General features: G+C 45.5%; 1 protein-coding gene across 1 annotated transcript in view; it reads left to right on the top strand.

Moving 5' to 3' along the window:
- The window catches only part of DRD3 (dopamine receptor D3), a 42,625-nt gene that overhangs the window by 237 nt on the left and 16,986 nt on the right, over positions 1-25,402 (top strand). The window contains exons 2-3 of the mRNA XM_036351051.1: positions 6,940-7,243; positions 21,820-21,932. Coding sequence (XP_036206944.1) covers positions 6,940-7,243; positions 21,820-21,932 — 417 coding nt within the window. The remainder of the gene's footprint in view (positions 1-6,939; positions 7,244-21,819; positions 21,933-25,402) is intronic.

Here is a 25,402-nt window from a genome sequence, read left to right as displayed (position 1 = left end):
ATCCTGAGGAAACTGATTGTATTTTTTTCTCATTTGGGGGGCAGTAGAAATCTGTTCTCTTCCCCCCCAAAAAAAAAAAATAGATCCTCATGGGTTCTAGTAGCTAAACCAAGGCAGAATTAAAAGATGGGGCGGGGGGAACTGTTACTATTCCTGGGGTTTGTATGAAAGTTGATTGTATTCCTCTTAATAGTGTTACTTAATTATAAGGGTCTGTTATTTTCAACTCCCCCAATTCAGCACCCTGGTAATCCAGGACTGAGGGTTTGGAGAGGCACTGTTTTCAATGGTCTATTTAAAGCACGGCTCTTTCCAAGTCAGAATTCAATTATTCCCAACAGAGATATGCAGTACTTGAGATGATGATTGTGTATGTTTTCTGTAATAACGGCATATAATTTTGAGGGTATTGTTGTTGTTTAATTGTGGGACTTTCATTACTTACTGTAGCTTATTGGGTCAATGGAAGTTGTTGCAATTAGGCATTTGTTCCAGTTCATGCATTTAGTTTAATCAAACACTATTAAAATGTATGCACAAATAATAGTGCTGCAATAGCAAAGTGGAACTTGGATTTTAAACGTATTCTGCATACCAGTTTGTACTTTATAGGTGAAGTTCTTTGTTTACTAATAGTAAAAGATCAGTAGGATGTCCATCCCTGGATAAAAGTAAAGAATTGCTGCTTGACATAGCATTGGTTGAATCTCTTGTAGCCAAGGAGAAGCAGATTCAATATGAGAGTCTTACTCAGACACTTGTTTATTTATAGACCATTTTCAAGGGTCTGTATGGTTAACAGTGAGCAGGGATGTTGAGCAGAGAAAATACTGACAGTATCCAAATGAATATCTGATATTAAAGCATCTATACAAAAGGCTGCTATGATGAAATATGAATTAGAGCAAATACTGAACAGATTTTACTCAATATTAAATTCAATTTCTAATGCATTGAAGTTTGTCATCAATTAATATTTGCTCATTGATTGACTGATACATTGATTTCCCCATTTTATCTCTAATTAGAATGATAGGGTGCTCAGTCCTTAATGGTTGTGATGAAAAGTGAGGATGCCCTTTGCTTTCCTGAGCAGGTTTAATTAGGGGGAAAGCATATTACCTTAGCTCTGAGATCTCAGTAACCAGCTATGGTTTTTCTCTGTACATTTGCCAATAATGTAAATGTGCTCACATATGTAAATATGCTATGTATTTCAATACACTTGTGAATATTCATTAGGAAAATAAACTAGGCTATAATTTCCAAGAATAAAATGCCATACAAATGCTAAAGACTACATTTAGTAATAATGACAATGTAACTCCCACTGTTGCTATGTGCAGTGTGCACCTGCATTGATTTCACTGAGCTGGATCAGGTTATGTGCACAAGAGACTCTTAAAGGGGGAGGTTTTAAATTAGTCCCCATTTCATTGTCTCTCTCACCCCAACAGTGGGTAGTGAAGAACATAAACTCTGGAAGCAGACAGCTCTTAAGTTGAATCAGCTCCATCATTTACTGATGTACAACTGCAGGAAGATACGTAACCTTTCTGTTACTTTCTCCATCTGTAAAAATGGGGATAGTAATAGCACCTACTTCCTTTATCGGGTTGTTGTGAGGTTTAAATATGATAATGCTTATAAATATTAGCTATAATTATTAACTTTTAAGACAATATGGCAAGTCCACATTGAAGCCCAGAACCAAAAATATCTCTGGAGACTAGAGGTCAGAATGTAACTGAGACCCTGGCTGGTAGCTCAGTTTGTTGGAGCTTCACCCAGATGCAGCAAGGTTGAGGGTTTGATCCCTGGTCACAGCACATACAAGAATCAACCAATGAATGCATAAGTGGGTAGAACAACAAATTGTTTCTCTCTCTCTCTCTCTCTCTCTCTCTCTCTCTCTCTCTCTCTCTCTCTCTTATAAAACTAATAAATAAATTAAAATTTTTAAGAATGTAACTGAGTAAAAGATTAGAGACAGCAAAGAGATCCATGATACAGTGATTTGGCCATGGAACCTGCCATCTAGGTGTTTTGTTCCAGGTTTAGGAAAACCATTTCTACCTGGAAATGACTGCCACATCAATTTCACTTCCAGCATAGACATTAAATAAGTCATGAGTTTTAGATTTAAGGAAACCAGAGATCAAAGCTGGGCTCAACATAGGCCTCCACACATTGTGTAATCTTGAAAAAGTTACTGAACCTCTATCTCTCAGTGTTTTAATCTATAAAAGGAAGATATCAATATCTATCTTCAGGGCGGCTATACGCATTAAAATGAGATAATATGTGGAAAGTACTAATGTTTGGCACACAGTAGCAGCCATAAGTGGCAGTGACTATTGTCTTCAGGAGGAGGTTGAGAACTAAAGGTGTTTGGTTTGGGTTTTTTAACTCAATAGCCGTAAGGAAAGAAAAAATATTATAATCCTGAACATCTTAGTAAGCATCTTCCTAACAAATTCAACAGGAGCCTGGTATGGAACCAGGTGCCAAGAGGCACCCCACAAGTGTCTCAGGCAGACTGTAGCTCAAAACTGAGGTATTGAATATCAGCAAAGCAGGACATATAGCAGAGCTGATGGGGGCATGACCACTCTCTGTCCCTCTGCTTTTTAAAGATTATGCTCTCACTCTAAAAGATGTTAAAGTAAACTATAAAGACCAAGGTTAGTCAATACTTTGTAAGAAATTCAAAGGCTTATTAAAATTTGTAAGTGGTGTTATATATAATGAATCCAAAAGAGTAAAGCCAGCAGTAATCTTCTAGTCCTTGCCTTCTCCACTTTCTCACCTCCCATCCACTCTTCACTGCTCACACTCTTTGCTGAGGTCATCAGTAATCTAATTTCCAAGTCCATTAGATACTATGCAATTGTACTTTATTTGATGACCCCTTTACTTAGTCCCACTTTTCCTTTAACAATAATAGCTGCAAAATTTCAAATGTTATGTGCCAGACATTATGCCAGCGCCTTGATTCTCAATGGGGAGAGCAATTTTACCCCAGAAGGGACAATTGAGAATGTCCGGAGACATTTTTGGTTGTCACAATTTAAGGGAAGGGAAGTGCTCCTGTCATCCAGTGGGTAGATGTCAGGAAAGCCGCCAATCATTCTAGGACAGATGCTCAGGCCAATCCCTCTCAACAAACTCAATAGTTACAAGCCTTTGCATCTATCATTTTATTTGATTATCATAATAACCCTGTGGAGTGGATATGATTATTCTCATTTCGTTGATGAGGAAACCAGGCTATCATTAGGAATTACTTAGAGATTGATTATTAAGTTAATGAATTCTCTAGGCTCTTTGCTTCTCCTACCTGAGACCAGTTTACTATCTGTTAGCATATCTATCAGAGGGAGAAAGAAAGGAGAAAGCCCAGCCAAGCTCTGTGTTATATAAGCTATGCTGGTTAAAAAAAAAAAAAAAATCTAAGGAGAGAGGAAGTTGAAACAATTAGCTGAGAAATGGGGAGTAATCTAGCATCTCACTCATTTTCTGCTTTCATCTCCCACACCCGCAACTCATCAGGAGCTGCTGGACAACCTGCTGCTATAAAGAATCAAAGACCGAAGACCGTACAATGCAAAATAAATAAATAAATCCGAAATCTTTGCAGTTGTGGTTCCAACATCAGGCTCAGAATTGATTTTCAGAGTTGAAGGTTTCCCTTTGCATAATTAGTCATTGACATTCAGCTGTACTATTTTTAATTGGCTGCCAAACCTCGGCGGAGTAAAATGTCCAGCAAGGTGGTAACAAATAGCCCCAGGTTTCCTCGTCCCTCTTACCTGACAAGTGAGAAGAGGCAAAGACATTAGCCAACCGCAGACCCCAGGAAAGAGTGATTTCTGGCCACTGCTTTCCAAGGTGGCCCCACTGCAGACGGAAAGACTTTCTGGGCCTTAGCCTACCTCAAAGGTGAAAATATCCTTAACAATCAGAAAGCATTGTATTTTTCCAAAAGCTCTTGGCAGCAGCAGTGCTATCTCCAGGATAACAGCTGCCCTTCTCCGAATAATGAGAAAATTATAATTATTATCAAAAATTATTATTATGCTTTAAAATATATCAAGTGCAAACAGTGTGCCAAAATAAAGAACAATTACTTTGAACAAGTCTCTGAATTTGATCCAAGTCGGCCTCCCCTTATAATCATTTATTCATTTTAACACTTACACATTCCAGACTGAAATATGAGGTAGGAAATGAAAACCATGATTAGGCCAATCTCCTAATCAAAGCAGAGCTGCGGATATCAGGAGTGGTATCCGCCAGCCCCTACCTCTCCAGGGTCTGGAACAGAAGTTCCCATGGAGGCCCATATGCTCCATGTCTAATATTTTAGCCATAACCAACAAACCATTGAATAAAATGTTTCATCCTTCTGCCTTGACATATATGGCTTCCTAATCTGAAAGAACGAGTTTGAATTTAGCATTCCTGGGCCCTTAAGAGTTCCATAAAAAATGTGAGAGGGCAAGAAAAGCTGTTCCCCTCACCCATCCTGTCCCAGGGACTCTGTCCTCTTCTCTCTCCACCTCAGGCTACACCCAAGCTATTCATCTGAGCTCCCAAAGAGCTACCACATGAGCCCAGGGCCCCCACATATACCTGGAACCATCTACGCTCAGGGCGACAGATCCAGAAAATACCGGTGCTGGCCTAAAAACAGGCTCCAAGCAGCTTGGGCTGAGAATTCTGTGATCTTAGTATGCAGAATGTTCTAAAAGGGGAGTGTGGAACCGGCTGGTGTGGCTCCATGATTGAGCATCAACCTATGAGCCAGGAGGTCATGATTTGATTCCTGGTTCAGGTTGCAAGCTCGATCCCCAGTGTGGGGCATGCAAGAGGCAGTTGATCAATGATCCTCTCTCATCATTGATGTTTCTATCTCTCTCTCTCCCTTTTCCTTCCTCTATGAAATCAAGAAAAATATATTTAAAAAATAAAAGGGGAGTGTGGGCTCTTGGTGGACCTGCTTTTTGGTGCTATGGGAGGGTGTGGTCTCATCCGGTGGGGAGGATGTGACCAGATGGGGTCCAGAGTAGGGGCCTCTAAAGCACAAAGCCTGGGGCCAGAACCGCTCTTGCCCAGGTCTCAGGGCCATGCTATAGGCTGAAGCCTTCCCCCAGCACATGGTTGTAATGCTCTGCTACTCTTGGCACACAGGCATTCCCATAGTTTTCTTCAGGACATGGTGACTCTTGATCCCCACAGACACACAAATTTGGCTCTACTTGCCCAGGGGGCCCCCGCAGGCTGGTGTCAAGAGGGCAGCTGATGGGCTCTGATGCCCTTCCCACTCTAAGTCCAAAGTCCCCACAGTTTGAGGACTGGCTTTTCCCAGTGGGATAGTAACATGACAGTTGTTATGGCTTTCCAATGCCAAGGACAGCATTGGGAGAATTAAAAGGCCTGTGTGCTAGTTCTACCACTAATAAACTGTGTCACTTAAGACATGTCATTCATCTCTATGGGTCTCAATTTCCCTGTTTGAAGAATGAGAGCATTGGACTAGGTCAGAGGGTGAATTGGGGGTGGTGCATGGGTCACTGGCCCACGGATGTGGGATTCGTGGTGGATTAGGGTGGGGGGGGCACTTCATAGGGCTTAAACACTCCTCTAATTGGAAACCAATCTTTAAAATTAGGTTTCAAATGAAATTCCACACATGGAGCCTCTAGACTCCACTACTCTTGAGGTTTTCTCTCCCAGCCCTCCTAGCCCTATGTGAGATACCAGAGAGAGACTGGGAGATTGAAGGAAGTTGAGGGAGACAGAGGGAGGCAGAGGAAATGGCAAATGGGAGCAATAGAGAATGGGAGGGAGGAAACAAGGACAGGGGGTAGGAAGCTAAGAGAAACAGACCAGTAAAAGAAAAAGAGCTAACACCTATACCACTTTCTACATGTCAGATTTGGTTTTCAATGTCTTACATATAAAATAGCTCCTTTAATCCTCACAAAAACCCTATGGGATGGGTTCCATCATGTCCCCCATTTTAGAGGAGGAACATGAAGCTCAGAGAGGTAAAGTAACAGAGTTAGGAAGTGGTAGGACTGGGATTCTAATTCTGCACCAGCTCCCCATCTTACTCAGCCCTGCACAACCTCTCAACCTCATGCCCTTCCAAATGCCCCTGGCTCACTTGCTTCAGCCACACTGGCCTCCCTGCTGTCCCTCCCATATGCCAGTGTCTTGTCTTTTTACCTGCTGCTCCTTCTGCCTGGACAGCTCTTCCCCCAGAACTCTGCACAGTCGGCTTCCTTGGGTACCCAGGTCTTGACTGAATTGTCGCCTCCTCTGTGAGGGCTTAATTACACTGATTAGAAATTGCCCTCAGATACCCTACTCACACACACTCCTCTCCCTCTCCTTACCCCCTTCCCTGATTTACTGTTCTCCAAAATACACACTACATCTCTTATTTATCCTGGTTATTATCTTTTCCTCCTGAATGGAAGCTTCAAGATGGCAGGAATTTTTTTTTTAATCCTAACCTGAGGATATGTTTTTATTGATTTGTTTGTTTTTATTGATTTTTAAAGAGAGAGGAAGAGAGGGAGTGAAAGATAAAAAGAGAGACATGTAAGGGAGAAACATCAATCAGTTGCCTCCTATACATGCCCCCACTGGGGGGATCAAACCTACAATCTAGATATGCCCTGACTGGGTATCAAACCCACAACATTTTGGTGTATAAGACAACACTTCCAACAAGCTGAGCCACCCAGCCAGGACAAGAGGGCAGGTATTTTATTTTGCTCATTTCTGTATTTCCAGTGCTTAGAACAGTGCTTGTCATATAGAAAGTGCTCAGTAAATATTTGTTGAAACAATAATCAGATTATGTATGCAAGCAGCCCAGCTCCAAAAAGTCTGATTTTACCAACATTGTTTTCTGTCTCCTCCCAGGATACCATTGAGGTCACTGCTCTCCCTCTGGGCTATGGCGCCACTGAGTCAGCTGAGTGGTTACATCAACTCCACCTGTGGGACAGACAACTTCACGGGGGCCAACCAGACTCGCCCACATGCCTACTATGCCCTGTCCTACTGTTCGCTCATCCTTGCCATTGTCTTTGGCAATGGTCTGGTGTGTGTGGCTGTGCTGAGGGAACGGGCCCTGCAGACCACCACCAACTACCTGGTAGTGAGCCTGGCTGTAGCAGACTTGCTGGTAGCCACCTTGGTGATGCCCTGGGTGGTGTACCTGGAGGTGAGTGAGCTCAGGTTCCAGCTGCCCATGTGACTGTGTTTGTCCTTGTCTTCCTTGATCTCCTGGCCTTCTGGGCTCAAAATGCTCCCTTCTGGGACCTGTGGTCTGGGGAAGGAAGGAGAGCTCCTGACCTCCCTTTCATGAGGGAGCTGAAGATTTTGAGAACAGTCATTATCCAGCATCACTTGCATACATCAGAACCAGGGAGCTGGGAGTGAGTCTATTCCCAGGTCTCCAGTATCCAGGTAACCAAACTTGAGTGATGGGACTCATCTTTAAAATGCATGAAGTTGACTCTCCAAACCAGGCATGTCTCAAAGACATGAGGGGTTGGGGAAGACAGTCAAAAGACACCTTCATCAGTACATAGGAGTGAGACTGTACAGGAGGGATTCAGGGGAAGGTGGGAGGAGGACAAACGGAATAGAAAAAAATGAATGAATGAGGAGAAAAAGTCTGCAAATAGATCAGACTTCTTTAGATGGGTCATCTGCCCTCAGACTTAGTTCTTCCTTCCTGGGTATCAGCTCTCCACAGACTGCTGCTGAAGGAACAGACCAAACCTTCCAAGTTGTGTATATACATATATATTTAAATACTAGAGGCCGGGTGCACAAAATTCGTGCAGAGGGGGATGGGTCCCTCAGGCCGATCTGCACCCTCTCCAATCCGGGAGCCCTCAGGGGATGTCCTACTGGCCTCCAGTCTGCCCTCCCTCTGCAAGAGGCAACTGGGCTGACCAGGGGAAGGTGTCACCCCCATCAACCCACTGCTGCTGCCACTGCCGTCTGCCACAGCCACCAAGGTGTTTTCATCAACACAGACTCCAGTCCCTTCACCAAGAAAAAATGACAACTTTCTTTAGGCATTTTCAAGATGTCTCTTTTATAGGATATGACATTGCTTTCTTTCTTTCTTTTTTTTTATCCTCACCTGAGGATATTTTTTCATTGATTTTTAGAGAGTGTGGAAGAGAGAGGAAAACATCAATGTGAGAGGGACACTTTGGTGCCACCTGCATGAGCCCTGACCTGAGCCCCGGCCAGGGAGGAGCCTGCAACCAAGGTACATGCCCTTGACCAGAATCAAACTCGGACCCTGCAGTTGGCAGGCCGAGGCTCTATCCACTGAGCCAAACCAGCTAGGGCAGGATATGACATTTCTTAGCCCCTGCAGCAGCGGACCTTCGTTTTTTTCCTCCAGGAGTGTGGTGGAAAAACCCTAGATCACCTTCTTGGATTCTTATTACACAAGTTACCAAGAACACTGAGAGTGGCGTACCAGGAGCTTAGCCAATGAGTGGTAAGAAAAGGTGTTTCCTCTGTAACTCATGCACAGAGGTGGGACTGCCAGCGTGCCCTGGCTGGCAGGCCCTGTTCTCTGTGGGAGGGCCTTCTCTACGCCACAGCGCTCACAGGCAGACCTTGCTCTCTGTGGGCAGGCCCTGCTCCCTGCTCTCTGTGGGCCTGCACCATCCATGGCTTGCTTCACTGTGCATCAGTCCCTTCCCCCCCACCTGTGCGCACAGCCTCCTCCTGAGTGGTCGTGACTGTTATGGTGTCCTGGCTAATTTGCATATTACCTCTTTATGTTTTTATTGATTTTAGAGAGAGAGGAAGGGAGAAGGGGAGAGAGAGACATCAATGTGAAAGAGAAACATCCGTTGGCTTCCTCCTGCGTGCCCCCTACTGGACATTGAGCCTGCAATCCAGACATGTGCCCTGACTGGGAATCAAACTAGTACATGGGAAGACGCCTAACCAACTGAGCTACACCAGCCAGGCCTAAATTTATATGAGAGAAGTATTTCTTAAATTTGAAAGTATTTTCATTCAAAAGTGTAAAGTAGAGTCAGGAGGTGATCAAGAGAAAACATCCATTTGCTAACAAAGAAATCAGGGTGCCTACAACTGTTCAAGAAATAGATATTCTTACCGAGAAAACATGCAATTTACTAAAGAGTTTTCTTAAAGACATCTTAATATACTATTCATATTTCTCCTCTGCACTGTGTATCATTCTAAAGAGGTATCCAATGAAGGATCAAAATGATGCTATGATTAAGAGAAATTAAAATTCATCAAATTAATATCTCAGTTAATATTAATAGTGAAGATGACAGTTAATTAAGTATGACATATCACGGGAGAGCAAAAACCTCCAACATAGACTGCCTAGGCTGGTTTTTGTATTAAAGAATGACTGGGAACTAAAATTAGACTTATGATCTCAGCAGGAAGGTATTAAAAAAAAGAAAGTAAGAAAGAAAAGGAAAAGGAGAAAAACAACTAGGATGATTACGAATAGGTTTAACGGCTCAAGCAGCAATTTTTAACCATTTTCATCTCATGGTATGCATAGACTAATTACTAAAATTCTGCAGCACACCAAAAAAAATATGTTATTTTTTTTTTTTTTTTGCTGATCTGACCAAAAAAATAGGTATAATTTTTATTGATTTACCAAAAAAATAATAATAGTAATAGTAAATACCTACACTTATTGCTCCAAAGTGTCTTTTTTAAAAATCAGGTGCCTACATAAAGATTGCTGGTACCAAGAATTATCAATCAGATGCAACTTTATTAGGCAACATTGCTGGGGTCCAGCCCCAGCAGGTCCAGGGGTCCCCAAAGGTGTGGACGGAGTCGGCGAAGAAGGAATGGCACGGAGACAGTGTTCAGTTGATCAGCAGCCTAGCCAGGATCTCTAGCCAGGATCTCCAGCCAAGTTCTGTTCAGGCTCTCCAGCGAAGTTCTGGTTAGTATCTCCAGCCAGGTTCTGTGTCCATGTTCTCTTGCTAGGTTCTCCAGCCAGGTTCTCTAGCCATGTTCCCTCACTAGGTTCTCCAGCCAGGTTCAGTCACCAGGTTCTAGTCAGGTTCTCTTGCCATGTTCTATCCAGGTTCTATAGCCAGGTTCTGTCTCTAGGTTCTGTGGCCAGTTTCTGTCCAGGATCTTTTGCCATGTTCTCTCGCTAGGTTCTGTCTCTAGGTTCTGTCTCCAGTTTCTGTCCAGGATCTTTTGCCATGTTCTCTCCAGCGAAATTCTCTGTCTCTAGGTTCTGTGTAGGTTCTGTGTTTAGGTTCTGTGTCTCTTGGTTCTATCTTCTAAGTTCTGTCTCCTGTTGTCTTGTTACATCTGTATTTATACCAGTTGATTCAATCCTATCAATCTCTATTCCAAAGGTTAGGGCGTTTCTTATCTCCATTCCAGGGAGTAAAGATTATGTAGCTTAAGCATGATTGTTCATAGTTAAAGTGATTAATTACCCGCCTGGCACTTAGTTAAGGGGTTTTTTTTTGTTTTTTTTTTATTGATTTTTTTTTTACAGAGAGGAAGGGAGAGAGATAGAGAGTTAGAAACATCGATGAGAGAGAAACATCGATCGGCTGCCTCCTGCACACCCCCCACTGGGGATATGCCCGCAACCAAGGTACATGCCCTTGACCGGAATCGAACCTGGGACCTTTCAGTCCGCAGGCCGACGCTCTATCCACCGAGCCAAACCGGCTAGGGCGTTAAGGGGTTTTATTCCCTCCCTAACTTCAGGGGAAAATCCCTACCTGGGGAAACAACCTTTCTCAGAGAGGTGACCTTGGTTAAAACACATAGTGCCAAGAAGGTGAGCAAACATATTAAGAACAGTATGCCATATATGCCAGGTCCCTTGAAACAGCAAGCATGGACCGGCTCCCGGCACAACATGACCACTAAGATGCAACTCTATTTTATGACATGTATTTATGGTTTGAGACAGGGCATTCACACCAGACGGCTATTGCTCTGTTGGTTGTTGTCATTTTTTTATTTGACAACCTAAGGGAAAAGAGGTCAGTGACCCTGACTCAATATTCAGGTATTGCATGTTTTAAAAATTCTTGCGGTACACTGGTTGAAAATCGCTGGGCTAAGAGAATACTCGGAGGGAAAAATATGCATTTATTCTTCCCAGTTAGGATAATCCTGATGGCAAAGGGTCTTGTAATTATCTTGACTTTTCTGTCAACCCAATTAGTCTGAGACAGTCTTAAAGTCAGAGGCTATGTGTTCTTTTTTCCTATAGTCCAAACACACTGGTACATCATATGTGCTAAATAAATATTTGAGACATGAATGATTAAATGAATCTTTTCTGCAATGTCTGCATTACATGGTCAATTCCTGCTTATATCAGTTGCTGCTGTGCCTATTATAACCATGAACTATTTTTTTAACATTCAATAATAATGAGGCTGAAAAGGAGTTAAAAGCATGTGATATCTCTGTCGAAAAGTGGGGCACACTCTAGGTGCTATAACCGAGTGTGGATTAGTAATAATTCAGCACACCACCATCCACCCACCAACATGTTTCTGTCCATCCCTATACCTTACAAGGATTCTTAAGTCTTTCGGAAAGATGAACGTCAGAAACAAATGCAGGAAGAGGACTTTCAGTCTAATAAGCATTTTAATTGCCTCTGACCAGGGTTTTCGTGTCTGTGACAAGGTCACTCAGGTGTACGCTTTGGCTGTCCATTTGTGATTGCTTCCAGGACTCTGATGAACCATATTAGAAATTCTCTGTAGATATTGGTGTAGGAAAGGCATAGTGTGACTTTTCCACACAGATACTAAGGCAGCCCCTCTAGCCACACCTGCTAAAAAAGATAATGCCCCCTTCTGCTGAGCATGAAGGACAACTGAGTCTGCAGAGGGCAGGCGTGAGATCTTGCCAAAGGCTCAGTGAACCCCCTGCAGGTTGGATCTATGTGTTTTCTCCTAAGAAAAGAATTCTGGTGGAGCCCTTGGTCTCCCCTCATGAAAACCAATATGCCCTCTGGTGTAAGCGTTCAGTCATCAAGAACATGGACCAGCCGTAACCGGTTTGGCTCAGTGGATAGAGCGGCGGCCTGCGGACTGAAGGGTCCCAGGTTCGATTCTGGTCAAGGGCATGTACCTTGGTTGCGGGCACATCTCCGGTAGGGAGTGTGCAGGAGGCAGCTGATCGATGTTTCTAACTCTCTATCTCAATCCTTTCCTCTCTGCAAAAAAATCAATAAAATATATTTTTTAAAAAAGGGCATGGGCCAATATGCCTACAATAATAGAAAGAACATCTGAGGCAGCAGAGACATCTCTCCGTTGAGAAATGGGCTTTAGCACCTGCATGTGGTCCTTCTCACTTGCTCCTAGGCTCTCGTCAGTGCACCTGAATGTCTGCGTCAGTCCCTCCAGCAGTCAACTCAGGGTAGGTGGGGGCTGCAGAGGGAAAAAATAGCCATTCGCCCTGGCTGGTTTGGCTCAGTGGATAGAGGGTCGGCCTGTGGACTGAAGGGTCCTGGGTTTGATTCCGATCAAGGGCACATGGCCAGGTTGCGGGTTCGATCCCTAGTAGGGGCATGCAGGAGGCAGCCAATCAATGATTCTCTCTCATCATTGATGTTTCTATGTCTCTCTCCCTCTCCCTTCCTCTCTGAAATCAATAAAAATGTATTTTTTTAAAAAAAATAGCCATTTCCCTAGAGGGGCTCGAAACTTCTCACTAAAGGACTTCACGTAAGTCTAATTGGCCAGAAATGGATCATAAAGCCACTTTTGGCTGAAATGGACAATAGAAAAAAAAGTGAAAATGTGGATTTCATTGAAAAAGATGTCTACCGAAACCGGTTTAGCTCAGTGGATAGAGCGTCGGCCTGCAGACTGAAGGGTCCCGGGTTCGATTCCGGTCAAGGGCATGTACCTCAGTTGCATGTACCTCAGTGGGAGATGTGCAGGAGGTGGCTGATCGATGTTTCTCTCCCATCGATGTTTCTCTCTTTCTCTCTCTCCCTTCCTCTCTGTAAAAAATTAATAAAAATATATTTTTAAAAAAAAAAAAAGAAAGAAAGAAAAAGATGTGAAGCCCTGGCCGGTTGCTCAATGGTTAGAGCACCGACCCTTGCACCAAAGAGTCTTGGATTGGATTCTCTCTTGTGATATTTAATGCACTTATGTAAGAACAGGAAGGCAACCTAAGCAGCCAGGGCAACATCTGGAATATTAAACTCAAAGTGCTTGGGTCACAGTGTGGACAACTTGGGTTGCAGGTTTGATCCCCAGCCCTCTCACATGGATGTTTCTTTCTTTCTCTCTCTCTCTCTCTCTCTCTTTCACTCTTTCTTAAAATCAATGGGAAAAATATCCTTGGGTGAGGATTAACAAAACAAAAAAAATGTGGAGGCGAGGAATTGCTGTGAGGTAGGCAATGAAATGTCACATATCACATAACATCATGCTTCTGATGGAATTCACTGGGATGAATGTCATTCTAACACAGACTCATGCTATGAGAAAGACTCAGAAATTGGAGTCAGAAGATGTGGGAATTAAGTGTTTAAAACGGAGGTGACAATTATTCTTATCTCACAGGATATGTGTTAGGCTCAACTGTCATTCAATGAGGAAGTGTTTTGGTAACTAAAAAGTGCAATCTCTAAATATCTCAGTTAAGACATGTTTAGTTGTAAGTAAAAGGAAATTTACCTCCAATGGACTTAAACAGTAAACAGAATGCATTGGCTCTCACGCCAGGCACTTTAAAAGTCTGGTGATAAGTGGGCTGCAGGCACAGCTGGAACAGGGGTCCATCTCCACTTCTCTATGATTCTCTCAGCTCTGTCTTTTTCCATGCATTGCCTTTATCCATCGGCAGAGGGTAAGCTATAAGCCTCACATGTGCACAACACAAGCAAGAGGGGAAGTCTATGTCCCCGAATTTCTAGTAGATGCGTCAAGATGTGCTTTGATGGAGCTGGCTTGTGGCACATGATTTTCTCTAAAAGAATCACTGAATAGAAGAGTGGGTTTCGCAAAGAAGAGTTCCTTCCGTGGAGCACATCAACTGCTCAGGAACCCCAGGGATTCCCAGTGGAACCTAAGGCCTGTTGGAAAGAGGGAAGGGGCTAGTCAGCAAGTGGGCACCACGTGGCTTTCACTGTTATTCTCGTCACTGAGGCATACAGGAGAGTGGGCTTGGGCAGTGTATAAAGGTGAACGCTGGCCCTCTGCAGTTTTCTCTGTCCCCAGGCCTAGCAGAGAAGTTTATGAGAAAAGCCACACAGGTGACCTCAGCATAGTTATATTCTAGAGGGCTCTGGCCTGGCTGTCTCTTTAATTCAGTTTGCAGTATTTTCTCAGAAACTCTTTTCTGTGCCACACCCAATAGCTCTATCTTAGGTTCCCTCCCAAGCTTTTAATTTCCAGCTTTAGAAGCTATCAGCTGTTGGGAGCTTTCCTCTCCAAGCACAACCGTCCCATTTTGTGCCACTCAGTTAAGCACCTTTTGTGATATTTAATGCACTTATATCAGAACAGAAAGGCAACCTAAGCAGCCAGGGCAACATCTGGAATACTAAAGTCAGAGTGCTTGGGTCACCGTGTGGACGGCAGAAAAGACTCAGGCATTCAGTAATGTAGACAAGAGAAAAAGAGCAGGGTGGGTTCAGGCAGGGAGACTCGCCACAGAGAGAGTGATAAGGATCAGAGAGTGATGACAGGAAAGAGCAGCTCTGTTTGGGGAGAGGGGAGCCTTGGGGCCTTTAATGACGATTATTAGAAATAAAGGGAGAGTCTGCATTTCAAATGGGCTCCTCCGTGATTTTGATGCACTCCCAATACTGACTGTTGGGTTTACCCACATCTACCAAACTGGAATTTCCAGGGGTGGCCTTGGAAGTGTATAGTAATTATAACCAGGCCCCCAGCCCCAGCCCCACTCCCAAGGGATTTGTGCAGCCAGCCACCATCTGCTGCAACTGACATTTAGGAACTACTAATCTGAAAAACAAAAACACCCATTTCACAGATGAAGATATTAGAATTCAGAGAAGTAAACTTCCCATCTTGCCCCACAGCAATCCCCTCTTGCAAAAAAAAAAAAAAAAAAAAAAAAAAAAAAAAAATCCAAATGTGGCAAACAAAAATAAAATGAAAGAGGCTAATCTGAGAAGTAATTCTATCTTTTGCCCTTTGCTGTCCCCTCAAAGCAACTAAAAATCCATCCCTTAGAGCAAGAATTCTTAATCTGGGGTGTCCATCAACTTGGTTGTAAATAAAATTACTTCCTTATTTTCACTAAACTGAAATTTAGCACATCCATCAATTGTGAATGTAGGCATCAACCCACAGCAGAGGAAATCCTTAATATCACCTGTAGAAATCACAGATATTTACACTTTAATCACATTTACACTTTAGGATCGCATTGCAGTTGTTACACCTCGAAGTACCATTTAATTCGTCAGTACTTTGAAATTATAGGAATTTTGGCCCTGCCACTAGCTCTTGTCATTTAATGCATTATTGAAGAAGCACATAAACTTAAAATACTTTGGTAACTGTATTTCAATGTAATTGGTATCCTTGGTGATCCATTGTGTTTTATTATATGCACGTAACAACATTCTTCTCAGGAGGGAACGATGAGGCCAAAGATTCCCGTAGAACAAAGAGTGCTGAAGGAGCCCGCTTTGGGACAACCATTTCTGAAGATAGTGCACACACACACACACACACCACACACACACACACACACACTCCACACACACCACACACACACACACTCCACACACACACACACACACACACACACACACACCACACACACACACACACACACACCACACACACACACCACACACACACACACACCACACACACACACACACCACACACCACACACACCACACACACACACACACACACCACACACACCACACACACCACACACACACCACACACACACCACACACACACCACACACACACACACCACACACCACACACCACACACCACACACCACACACACCACACACACCACACACACCACACACCACACACACACACACACACACCACACACACACACACACACCACACACACACACACACACCACACACACACACACACACACCACACACACACACACACCACACACACACACACACCACACACACACACACACCACACACACACACCACACACACCACACACACACACCACACACCACACACCACACACACACACACCACACACACCACACCACACACACACACACCACACACACACACACCACACACCACACACCCACACACACACACCACACACACCACACACACACACCACACACCACACACACACACACACACCACACACACACCACACCACACACACACACACCACACACACCACACACACCACACACACCACACACACCACACACACACACACACACACACACACACACACACACACACACACACACACACCACACACCACACACCACACACACACCACACACACACCCCACACACACACACCACACACACACCACACACACCACACACCACACCACACACACACCACACCCACACACACACACACCACACCACACACACCACACACACCACACACCACACACACCACCCACACCACAACACACCACACACCCACACACACAAACACACACACCACACACACACCCACACACACACCACACACACACACACACACACACCACACACACACACAACACACACACACCACACACACACACCACACACACACACCCACACACACACACACCACCACACACACACACCACACACCCCACACACACACACACCCACACACACACCACACCACACACAACACACCACACACACACACACCACCACCACCACACACACACACCACCACACCACACACACACACCACACACACACAAAACACACACCACACACCACACACACACCACACACACACACACCACACACACCACACACACATCACACACCACACACACAACACACACACACCACACACACACACACACACCACACACCACACACCACACACCACACACACACACACCACACACACACACACACACACACACACCACACACACACACACACACACACACACACCACACACCACACACACCACACACACACACCACACACACACACACACACACACCACACACCCACACACACCACACACACCACACCACACACAACCACACACACCACACACACACACCACACACACCACACACACCACACACACACACACACACCACACACCACACAACACACACACCACAACACACACACACACCACACACCACACACACACACCACACACCACACACACACACACACACACCACACACACACACCACACACCACAAACACACACACACACACCACACACACACACCACACACACCACCACACCACACACCACACACACACCACACACACACACACACACACCACACCACACACACAACACACACACACACACACACACCACACACACACACACACCACACACCCACACAGACACCCACACACCCACACAACGCGCACACACCCACACACCAAACAACCACACACGCGCACACACACACCACCACACCAAACAACACACCACACACACACAACACACACACCACACACACACCACACACACACCACACACACACCACCCCACAGCACCACCACACCCACACCACACCACACAACCACACACACACCACACACACCACACACACACACACATACCACACACCACACACCACACACACACCACCACCACAAACACACACACCACCATCACCACCAACCACCACACACACACCCACACACCACACCACCACACACACACACACCTACACAACACACCACACCAACCACACACCACACAGTACACACACACACACACCACACACACCACACCACACACACCAAACCACACCACACCACACACACCAACACCACCACACACACACCACACCACCAACACACCACACCACACACACCACAACACACCACACACCACCACCCACACACACCACAACCACACACACACACCACACACGCGCACACACACCACACACACCACACACACACACCACACACACCACACACACACACACACACACACCACACACCACACACACACACACACACACACACACCACACACCACACACCACACACCACACCACACACACCACACACCACACACACACACCACACACCACCACACACACACCACACACCACACACACACACCACACACCACACACACACACCACACACACACCACACACACCACACACACACACACACCACACACCACACACACACACCACACACACCCACACACACACACACCAACACACACACCACACACCACAAAAACACACACACACACCACACACACACCACCACACCACACACACACACACCACACACACACACACACACACCACACACCACACACCACACAACACCACACACACCACACTACAACACACACCACACACACACACCACACACACACCACACACCACAACACACACACACCACACACACACACACACACCACACACACCACACACACACACACCACACACACACACCACACACACACCACACACACACACACACACCACACCACACACACACCACACACACCACACACACACACACACACACACACACACACCACACACACCACACACACACACACACACCACACACACACACACACACACCACACACACACACCACACACACACCACACACGCACACACACACACACCACACACACACACACACCACACACGCACACACACACACCACACACACACACCACACACACACACACACACACCACACACACACCACACACACACACACACACACACTTCATACACACCCTCCAGACCAGCTTCCCAACTTGCCAGGCAATAGGAAGCACTCCAGGGACTTAGTATTCTGAGTGGGGCCTGAGAATCATTTTGTTTAGCAAGAGCCTCAGGTGCTTTGGGAAATGCTGCCTTATAATCAGTAAATTGGGGAATGCTGCCGCAGGCTGTGTCTGTTGAAAAAAAAAAAAGAAGAAGAAAATCAACAGCCAACTTCTGTACCTGAAGACACTTTGTTGCTTACTCCCACTTTCTGTATTGCCAAAGGGAGCTAGTTATGTTCATTAGCAAGTGAGAGTAACACCACCTGGCTGCTCGATTATTCTGAAGTGAGTTATTTATTAGAATTTAGGGGAAAGGTAGAATCATGTCTCTAAAGAGGCTTAAATCAATCAGACTTTTTTTTGCTATAATTTCAAAAATCACTTTACCTTTCAAGTTCTCCCAACACTTTCTACTTAACCTCACTGTCAGCACTTATCACTTTGTATTATAGTTATTTTCTTAGTGTCTATCTCCTGGGCCCTCAAATCACCCACACCCATTCACACATTTCTCCCCCTAACATGCACACACTATATTCTGAGGCCCTGGGGACAAAAAAAAAATGTTTAATTCATTTGAGTGCACCTACCCAAGCAAAGTATCAGGCACATAATGGGCACTCAATAAACATTGGATGTATAGGTGGATGAATGAGCAAACGTCAGCTCTTCTTCCTCCTATGTTATCAGGATGAAGTTAAATTGTACGTCTCCCAGAAGCGGAGTGTTAAGGTGCCGACCTTTGAGAGGCAAAATAGAGTTCTGGTTAATATTAAGGGTTTGAAATGCCAGCTCCTTTACTAGCAATGTGTTCTTAGGCAAATTGTCCAACTTCTCTCAGTCACCATTTTGTTATCTATAAATTGTAAATAATGTTTACCTCATTGGGTTATTATGACTATATATATCCTTTGTAAAAAGTTTTTCAGGGTAGGAGGAGGTGGAAGAGCTTATAGGGGGGATAAATGGTGATAGAGGGAAAAACAAAATAAAATAAAGAGAAAATAAAGTTTTTCATTCTCAGAATTCCTATAAATTCATATTTGGCCTTTATTTATATAGATCCAAATGGTTGAACTAAAAGACAGAAAGTAGCCCCGCTGGCGCTAGCTTAGTGGTTGAGCATCAGCCCATGAATCAAGAGGTCACTGGTTCAATTCCTGGTCAAGGCACATGCCAGGTTGTGGGCTTGATCACCAGTCGGGGGCCTGCAGGAGGCAGCTGATTGATGTTTCTCTCTCATCTATGTTTCTATCTCTCTCTCCCCCTCCCTTCCTTTCTCTCTAAAATATAAATAAATAAATAAATAAATAAATAAATAAATAAATAAAACATATTTTTAAAAATAAAAGAGAGAAAGTAAATCCGCAGCCAAATGAGCAAAAATGATGACTTCAGAGCTAGTTTGGACTTCTCACTGATGCTTTTAAACAAGGTATCTTTGATCAGAGCATGTCAAAATAGGGTCTGCAGATTACCAAATATAGTGATAAAATCAAATGCTACAGCACCATCTTTAAGCACTATCATTTCAACAATGTCTCCTTTTTTCGTGAGAAGCTACTTCAGAGGCAACTGGACCTATTTTTTACTCCCACTTCCTCTTAATTAGCCATTGGGCCTGCCCAGCAAGGACGCCCAGCTACAGCCAGGGACACAAAGCTTCACGGGTTTGTCCTTGAGAACTATGATCCCCAAGAATGGCAGCCCTACAGATAGGAAGCTGGCAAAGGAACAAAAGCTTGGCCCCTAGAATGGCATTTGTGGACATTCTGAAAGTGGCAGTCTCCCTGACAGATCTCTCTCGTACAATAAGGTTATATAATTTTTTAATAAAATAGAAATGTGCTAAAATATAAATTAAATTGTCTGTTTTCCTGGCTGTTTACAAGTATTGCAGGAAGTTCTGGAGCTTGAAACGTATGGGCAAATGCGTGAGGTCAGAGTCATCCTCACTGATTCTGCGAGTGGTAGAGAGGTTCGGGGACCCTTTTGAATGCCCTAGACCCCTGCCTTTCTCCCCACTTCTTGGTGGATGGGACCCGGTGTTGAAGGCAAGCACATTGGCACAGACTTATCTTACATAGGTTTTTAGAGATGTTGCTCCAAGATGCTTTCAAGCTTTAGAACCAGAAGCCAGATAGAATTTCATTTTGGAGTTAAGTTTTATGAAAAGCATGTTCGCTGCTTATTTCCTGGGTCTAGGGTGAGCTCTCCACCGGTCGGAGGGCTTCAGAGAGGCAGCTTTGGCACAGTGCCCACCTCTGGCAGTACCCCACACTCATTTACTACCAGCTATGCATCTATGGGCCTATCACTCAACCACATGAGCTTTCGTGGCTTCCTGAGTTTGAACTCAATCAGTGATTCTCAAATTTTGGTGTGATTGGGCGGGGGGGGGGGGGGGGGGAGGGGAGTATTGATTTTAAAATGAAGACCCATGGGCCCCAGCTCCAAAGTCTAACTCAGAAGGTCTAGGGAAGGGTTCAGAAATCTTCATCTCTAAAGAGTTCCCCACTGTAGGCCACAGTTGAGAAACGCTGAACTAATTGATTTGGAGGACCCCTTCCAGCTCTAACCTTCTAACATTCTGTGATGTCGCCCTTTCTTGTGTGGGACCAATCTTGGGCAGCCTGTCACTCCCTTGCTGTCAGCCTGCCCTAGGTAATGACGATGTACCAACAGGGAGGGCATGTCAGCGTCTGTAGGGGGCAGCCTCGGGAAGACATCTAGTTGATTGGGTTGTGTCCCTTCGCTGGGGGAGGAGCACTAACATCTTTGTCTGATGCCAGGTGACAGGTGGAGTCTGGAATTTCAGCCGCCTTTGCTGTGATGTTTTCGTCACCCTGGATGTGATGATGTGTACAGCCAGCATCCTGAACCTCTGTGCCATCAGCATTGACAGGTAGGGCTGGGGTTCCCGCCCTGGCTTAGGAGAGGGGTGGGCTGGACCTGGTGGGGAGGCTGCTCTTGCTGTACTGGAGACACAGGCTTGGCATCTGAGGGCACTGGGTCACTGCCAAGGAGAACTTCCCACTGGGACATACTTTCCTCTTTTTCTTTTAAACACTGGCTGTGGGTGAAAAGAAACCCCTGTGACAGGAGAGGAATGGTTGTTCTGTCAGCTTTTGTAGCCTTGCCTTTCCCCCAGGTCACTAAAGAAGAGTCTGCTTTTGCTTTCCACCATCTTTGGGGTTTTGTGATTCCTAATGGGAGAAGGGAGGGGGGGACAGGATGAAAGGTGAGCTGATTTGGGTGGGGAAGACAATTTCCTGTTACTATTTTGTTTGGTTTGGGTAAAAGGAGGGCAGAAAGGAGTCTTTTGTGTGATTTCTGGACATTTATTACATAAATGTGATATTTACAGAAGTAACAGCCAGCCTCCGGTTTGCTGTATCATCCATCACCTCCGCCACTAAACTCTTATACTGCTCCCTGCTGTGTCTATGACAGGGCCTTGGACAAAGAATAGTAAACTGAATTCAGTGGCCCCTGCCTGGGCATAGCCAATGCTTATGTCGCAAACAGACATCTTCAGAAAGGACGGGAGAGAGTGGGAGAAGGTGAGCCTCGGAACGGGAGGGAAGAGCTGCAGAAAGAGAGCTTCTGAGAGGCCTGGGACAGCCCCTCCCAGCCTCCTACTTCCTGACCTTACTGTCCACCCGCTTGAGAATGCGCCTGTGCACTCCATCCTCACACACTCACACGCGGCTGGTGGGTGAGGCTGTGCAGGTTGTGCCTTGCGCACGGGTGTGGGGACCGAATTCGGCCAGCGCTTCACTTGCCAAGCCTGGAGTCCGCCAGGAGAGGGTGTCTGTTCTCATTTGCACGAGAGCACCCTTTGCCCGCAGCAGCCACGCTTAACAAACACTTTTGTTTTCACCACTGAAGACACAACCAACAACAATAAGCCTTGAACCGGATTCTGTCCCGAGCAGGAAAACTCCCAGAATGCATAGCACTCGCCTACCTAAAACCTGAAGCCGCTTACACCTTGGACCCCAGTGGAGGAGGATGCGCCTTTCCCGGCTTCAGTTTCTATATGACCAAATCCTCGCCAAACCTCCAACTGGGGCCTCCTTTCTAGTCTAGGAATGAAAACCTGTCTTGGAGAAACCGTCTCCATTCTCCTCCACCGCGGTTTGCGGTGCACCGTGTTAATTTCTGTTCGTGTGTCGCCAAAGAACTGGCCAATTCATTAAAAATGCAGTCCTAAAGGTCTCCACACAATGCTAGTCACCAGTCTGACACACTGACCCAATGGATTCAGCATTTTTGGTCATGAAGCCCTGGTCTGTAATGACAGGGGAGCAGGAGATAGGAAAGAAAGGGAAATGTTGAAAGCGTTTTTGAAAGCAAGGAATACTATTGTCATTAGGTCCTTAGGCATAGCTCTGATGCCTAAGAATTGGATTAAAGCCGCCTTTTCTTCTCAACAAAGCAGAGTGGGTGAGCACAAGGCCCCACCCCCTTGGCTCCTTGCCTCCCCAGGGGCCACATCCTAGGTCGGAACAAACTTGGGGAAGGGGCTGAGAAAGTGTCAGAGGAGAAGGACACGATGTGAGCGGGGAGAATGCCAGTCCCCCTCGAGAAGCCCGGGAATAATGCAACCAAATGCATTCACGGGGAGTCCTTTAAGTGGCTCTCAAATGGCGCCCATCACACAGGCAGCCTCTGCGTCCTTGTGGGAGCACAATAGGTACCAGATGGGTCACAGGCACCTTGGAGCTTTAGTTTGCATCTAAATAAGCACTTTATATCTGCAAAGAGCTTTCCAATCATTTGCAAGAAGCGTTTTTTCTTCAACAATTCCATGAGGGGAGTCCACAGAACTAAAGATTTATTGAGCCCCCTGTCTGAAGAAATAAAAGGGGGTGAAAAGCAGCCCTCACAGAGCTCTGGGGCTCATTAAACCCAGGCTCTCCACCAGCCTGGCCTCCCACCTCCCCCACCGCCAGCTTCCTCAAGAGGCACCATCATCGGTTCCCCCACGCACACCTCCACCCTGGGACAAGGCTTTATTTTAGGCGGAGGTTGAATTCTGGGAGGATCTTGAGACCTTCAGAGTGACAAGCCCACAAACCCCAGTCACAGAATTGGGACTCAGAAAAGGCATAAGTTTAGTTCATTTGTGCAGAACTGCTACATGCTTGCACCGAGTCCTACAGCCTTTTGCTCAGGTCTGGGGCTAGAACCTGAGTGCCCCTTTCCCTGCCAGCACCTTTCCTTGGTGGAGGTGGGGAAGGGGCATCCTGGGAGGGGCCTCTGGCTACACCAGCAGCCCAGCTCTATCAGTGCTATTTCCCTGGAGTAAACAGGCAGGGTTCCCATGTCTTTAATGCCCCGGCTACCTCTGTGCTCATCCTAACTTGCCTGATGATAAAAGCAACAATAAAAATAGCTACTATTTATTTAGCATATACTATGTGCCAGGCACGACAAGCTTTTCATCACGGCTAACCCTCACCACACCCTGGCCAGGTAGGTGTATAATCCCCAGTTTCCAAACAAAGATGCTGCAGCTAGACTGTGTAGATAAGCTTGCCCAGGTCACACAGCTGGCAGACACAGGACTAGGGATCCCATCAGCCTCTTGCTCCTCTGCACTTGAGCAGACGTGCTTAGCCACACTGTGGGGCCCTGGCTCAGGGGCCACCCTGCCTGCCTGCAAATCCTGGCCCTACCACTTAACAGCAATCCGACCTTGGGCAAGTCAATTAACCTCTCTGGGCCTCAGTTTGCTTATCTGTTTAGCATAATAGCAAAATGTTGATATGGGGATTGAATGAGTTAATATCTGTAAAGTACTTCATACAGTTGCCTAGCACCTAGAAAGTGCTATAATGCTTGCTTGATAAATAAATAAAATGTTCCCTAAAAATCAAGAATAAGGGGCAGACACCAATAAATTAACTGATATGAACATTCACAGGTCCCTTGGGCTTGCACAATAATGACAATTACAGTACGTGCTACAATACTGGCTTTTGAATATTTAATATGTACCAGGCATTGTGCTAAAAAGCAAACAAACAACAACAACAACAACAACAACAAAAAACCTTCAGATTCACTATGCATAAGAGCCCTATGAAGCGAATCATTCTCCCCATTGTACAGATGAGGAAGATAAGTCTTAGAGACTCACAGTTAAGTAGAAGAACTGAAATTTAGGCGCTAGTCAATCTGTTTCCGACGCTCACGGACTTAACCACCTTGCACACTGCCCGTGTTCAGGCCACGCCAGAAAGAGTCCAAAGAATTAGGAGCTCAAACACCAGGGGAGAGGGCCTGGCGAGGGAGCGGCAGGGACAATGCAGCATCTGGGGAGCAGGCTGGGCCGGGAACCCCCGCGGTGAGCGCAGCGGACCAGCG

This window comes from Myotis myotis, unplaced genomic scaffold (genome assembly GCF_014108235.1).
Source record: "Myotis myotis isolate mMyoMyo1 unplaced genomic scaffold, mMyoMyo1.p scaffold_m19_p_2, whole genome shotgun sequence".
In the NCBI taxonomy this organism is placed as follows: Eukaryota; Metazoa; Chordata; class Mammalia; order Chiroptera; family Vespertilionidae; genus Myotis; species Myotis myotis.
The sequence above is the reverse complement of the archived record's forward strand: the minus strand, read 5'-3'. Positions and strand labels throughout refer to the sequence as shown.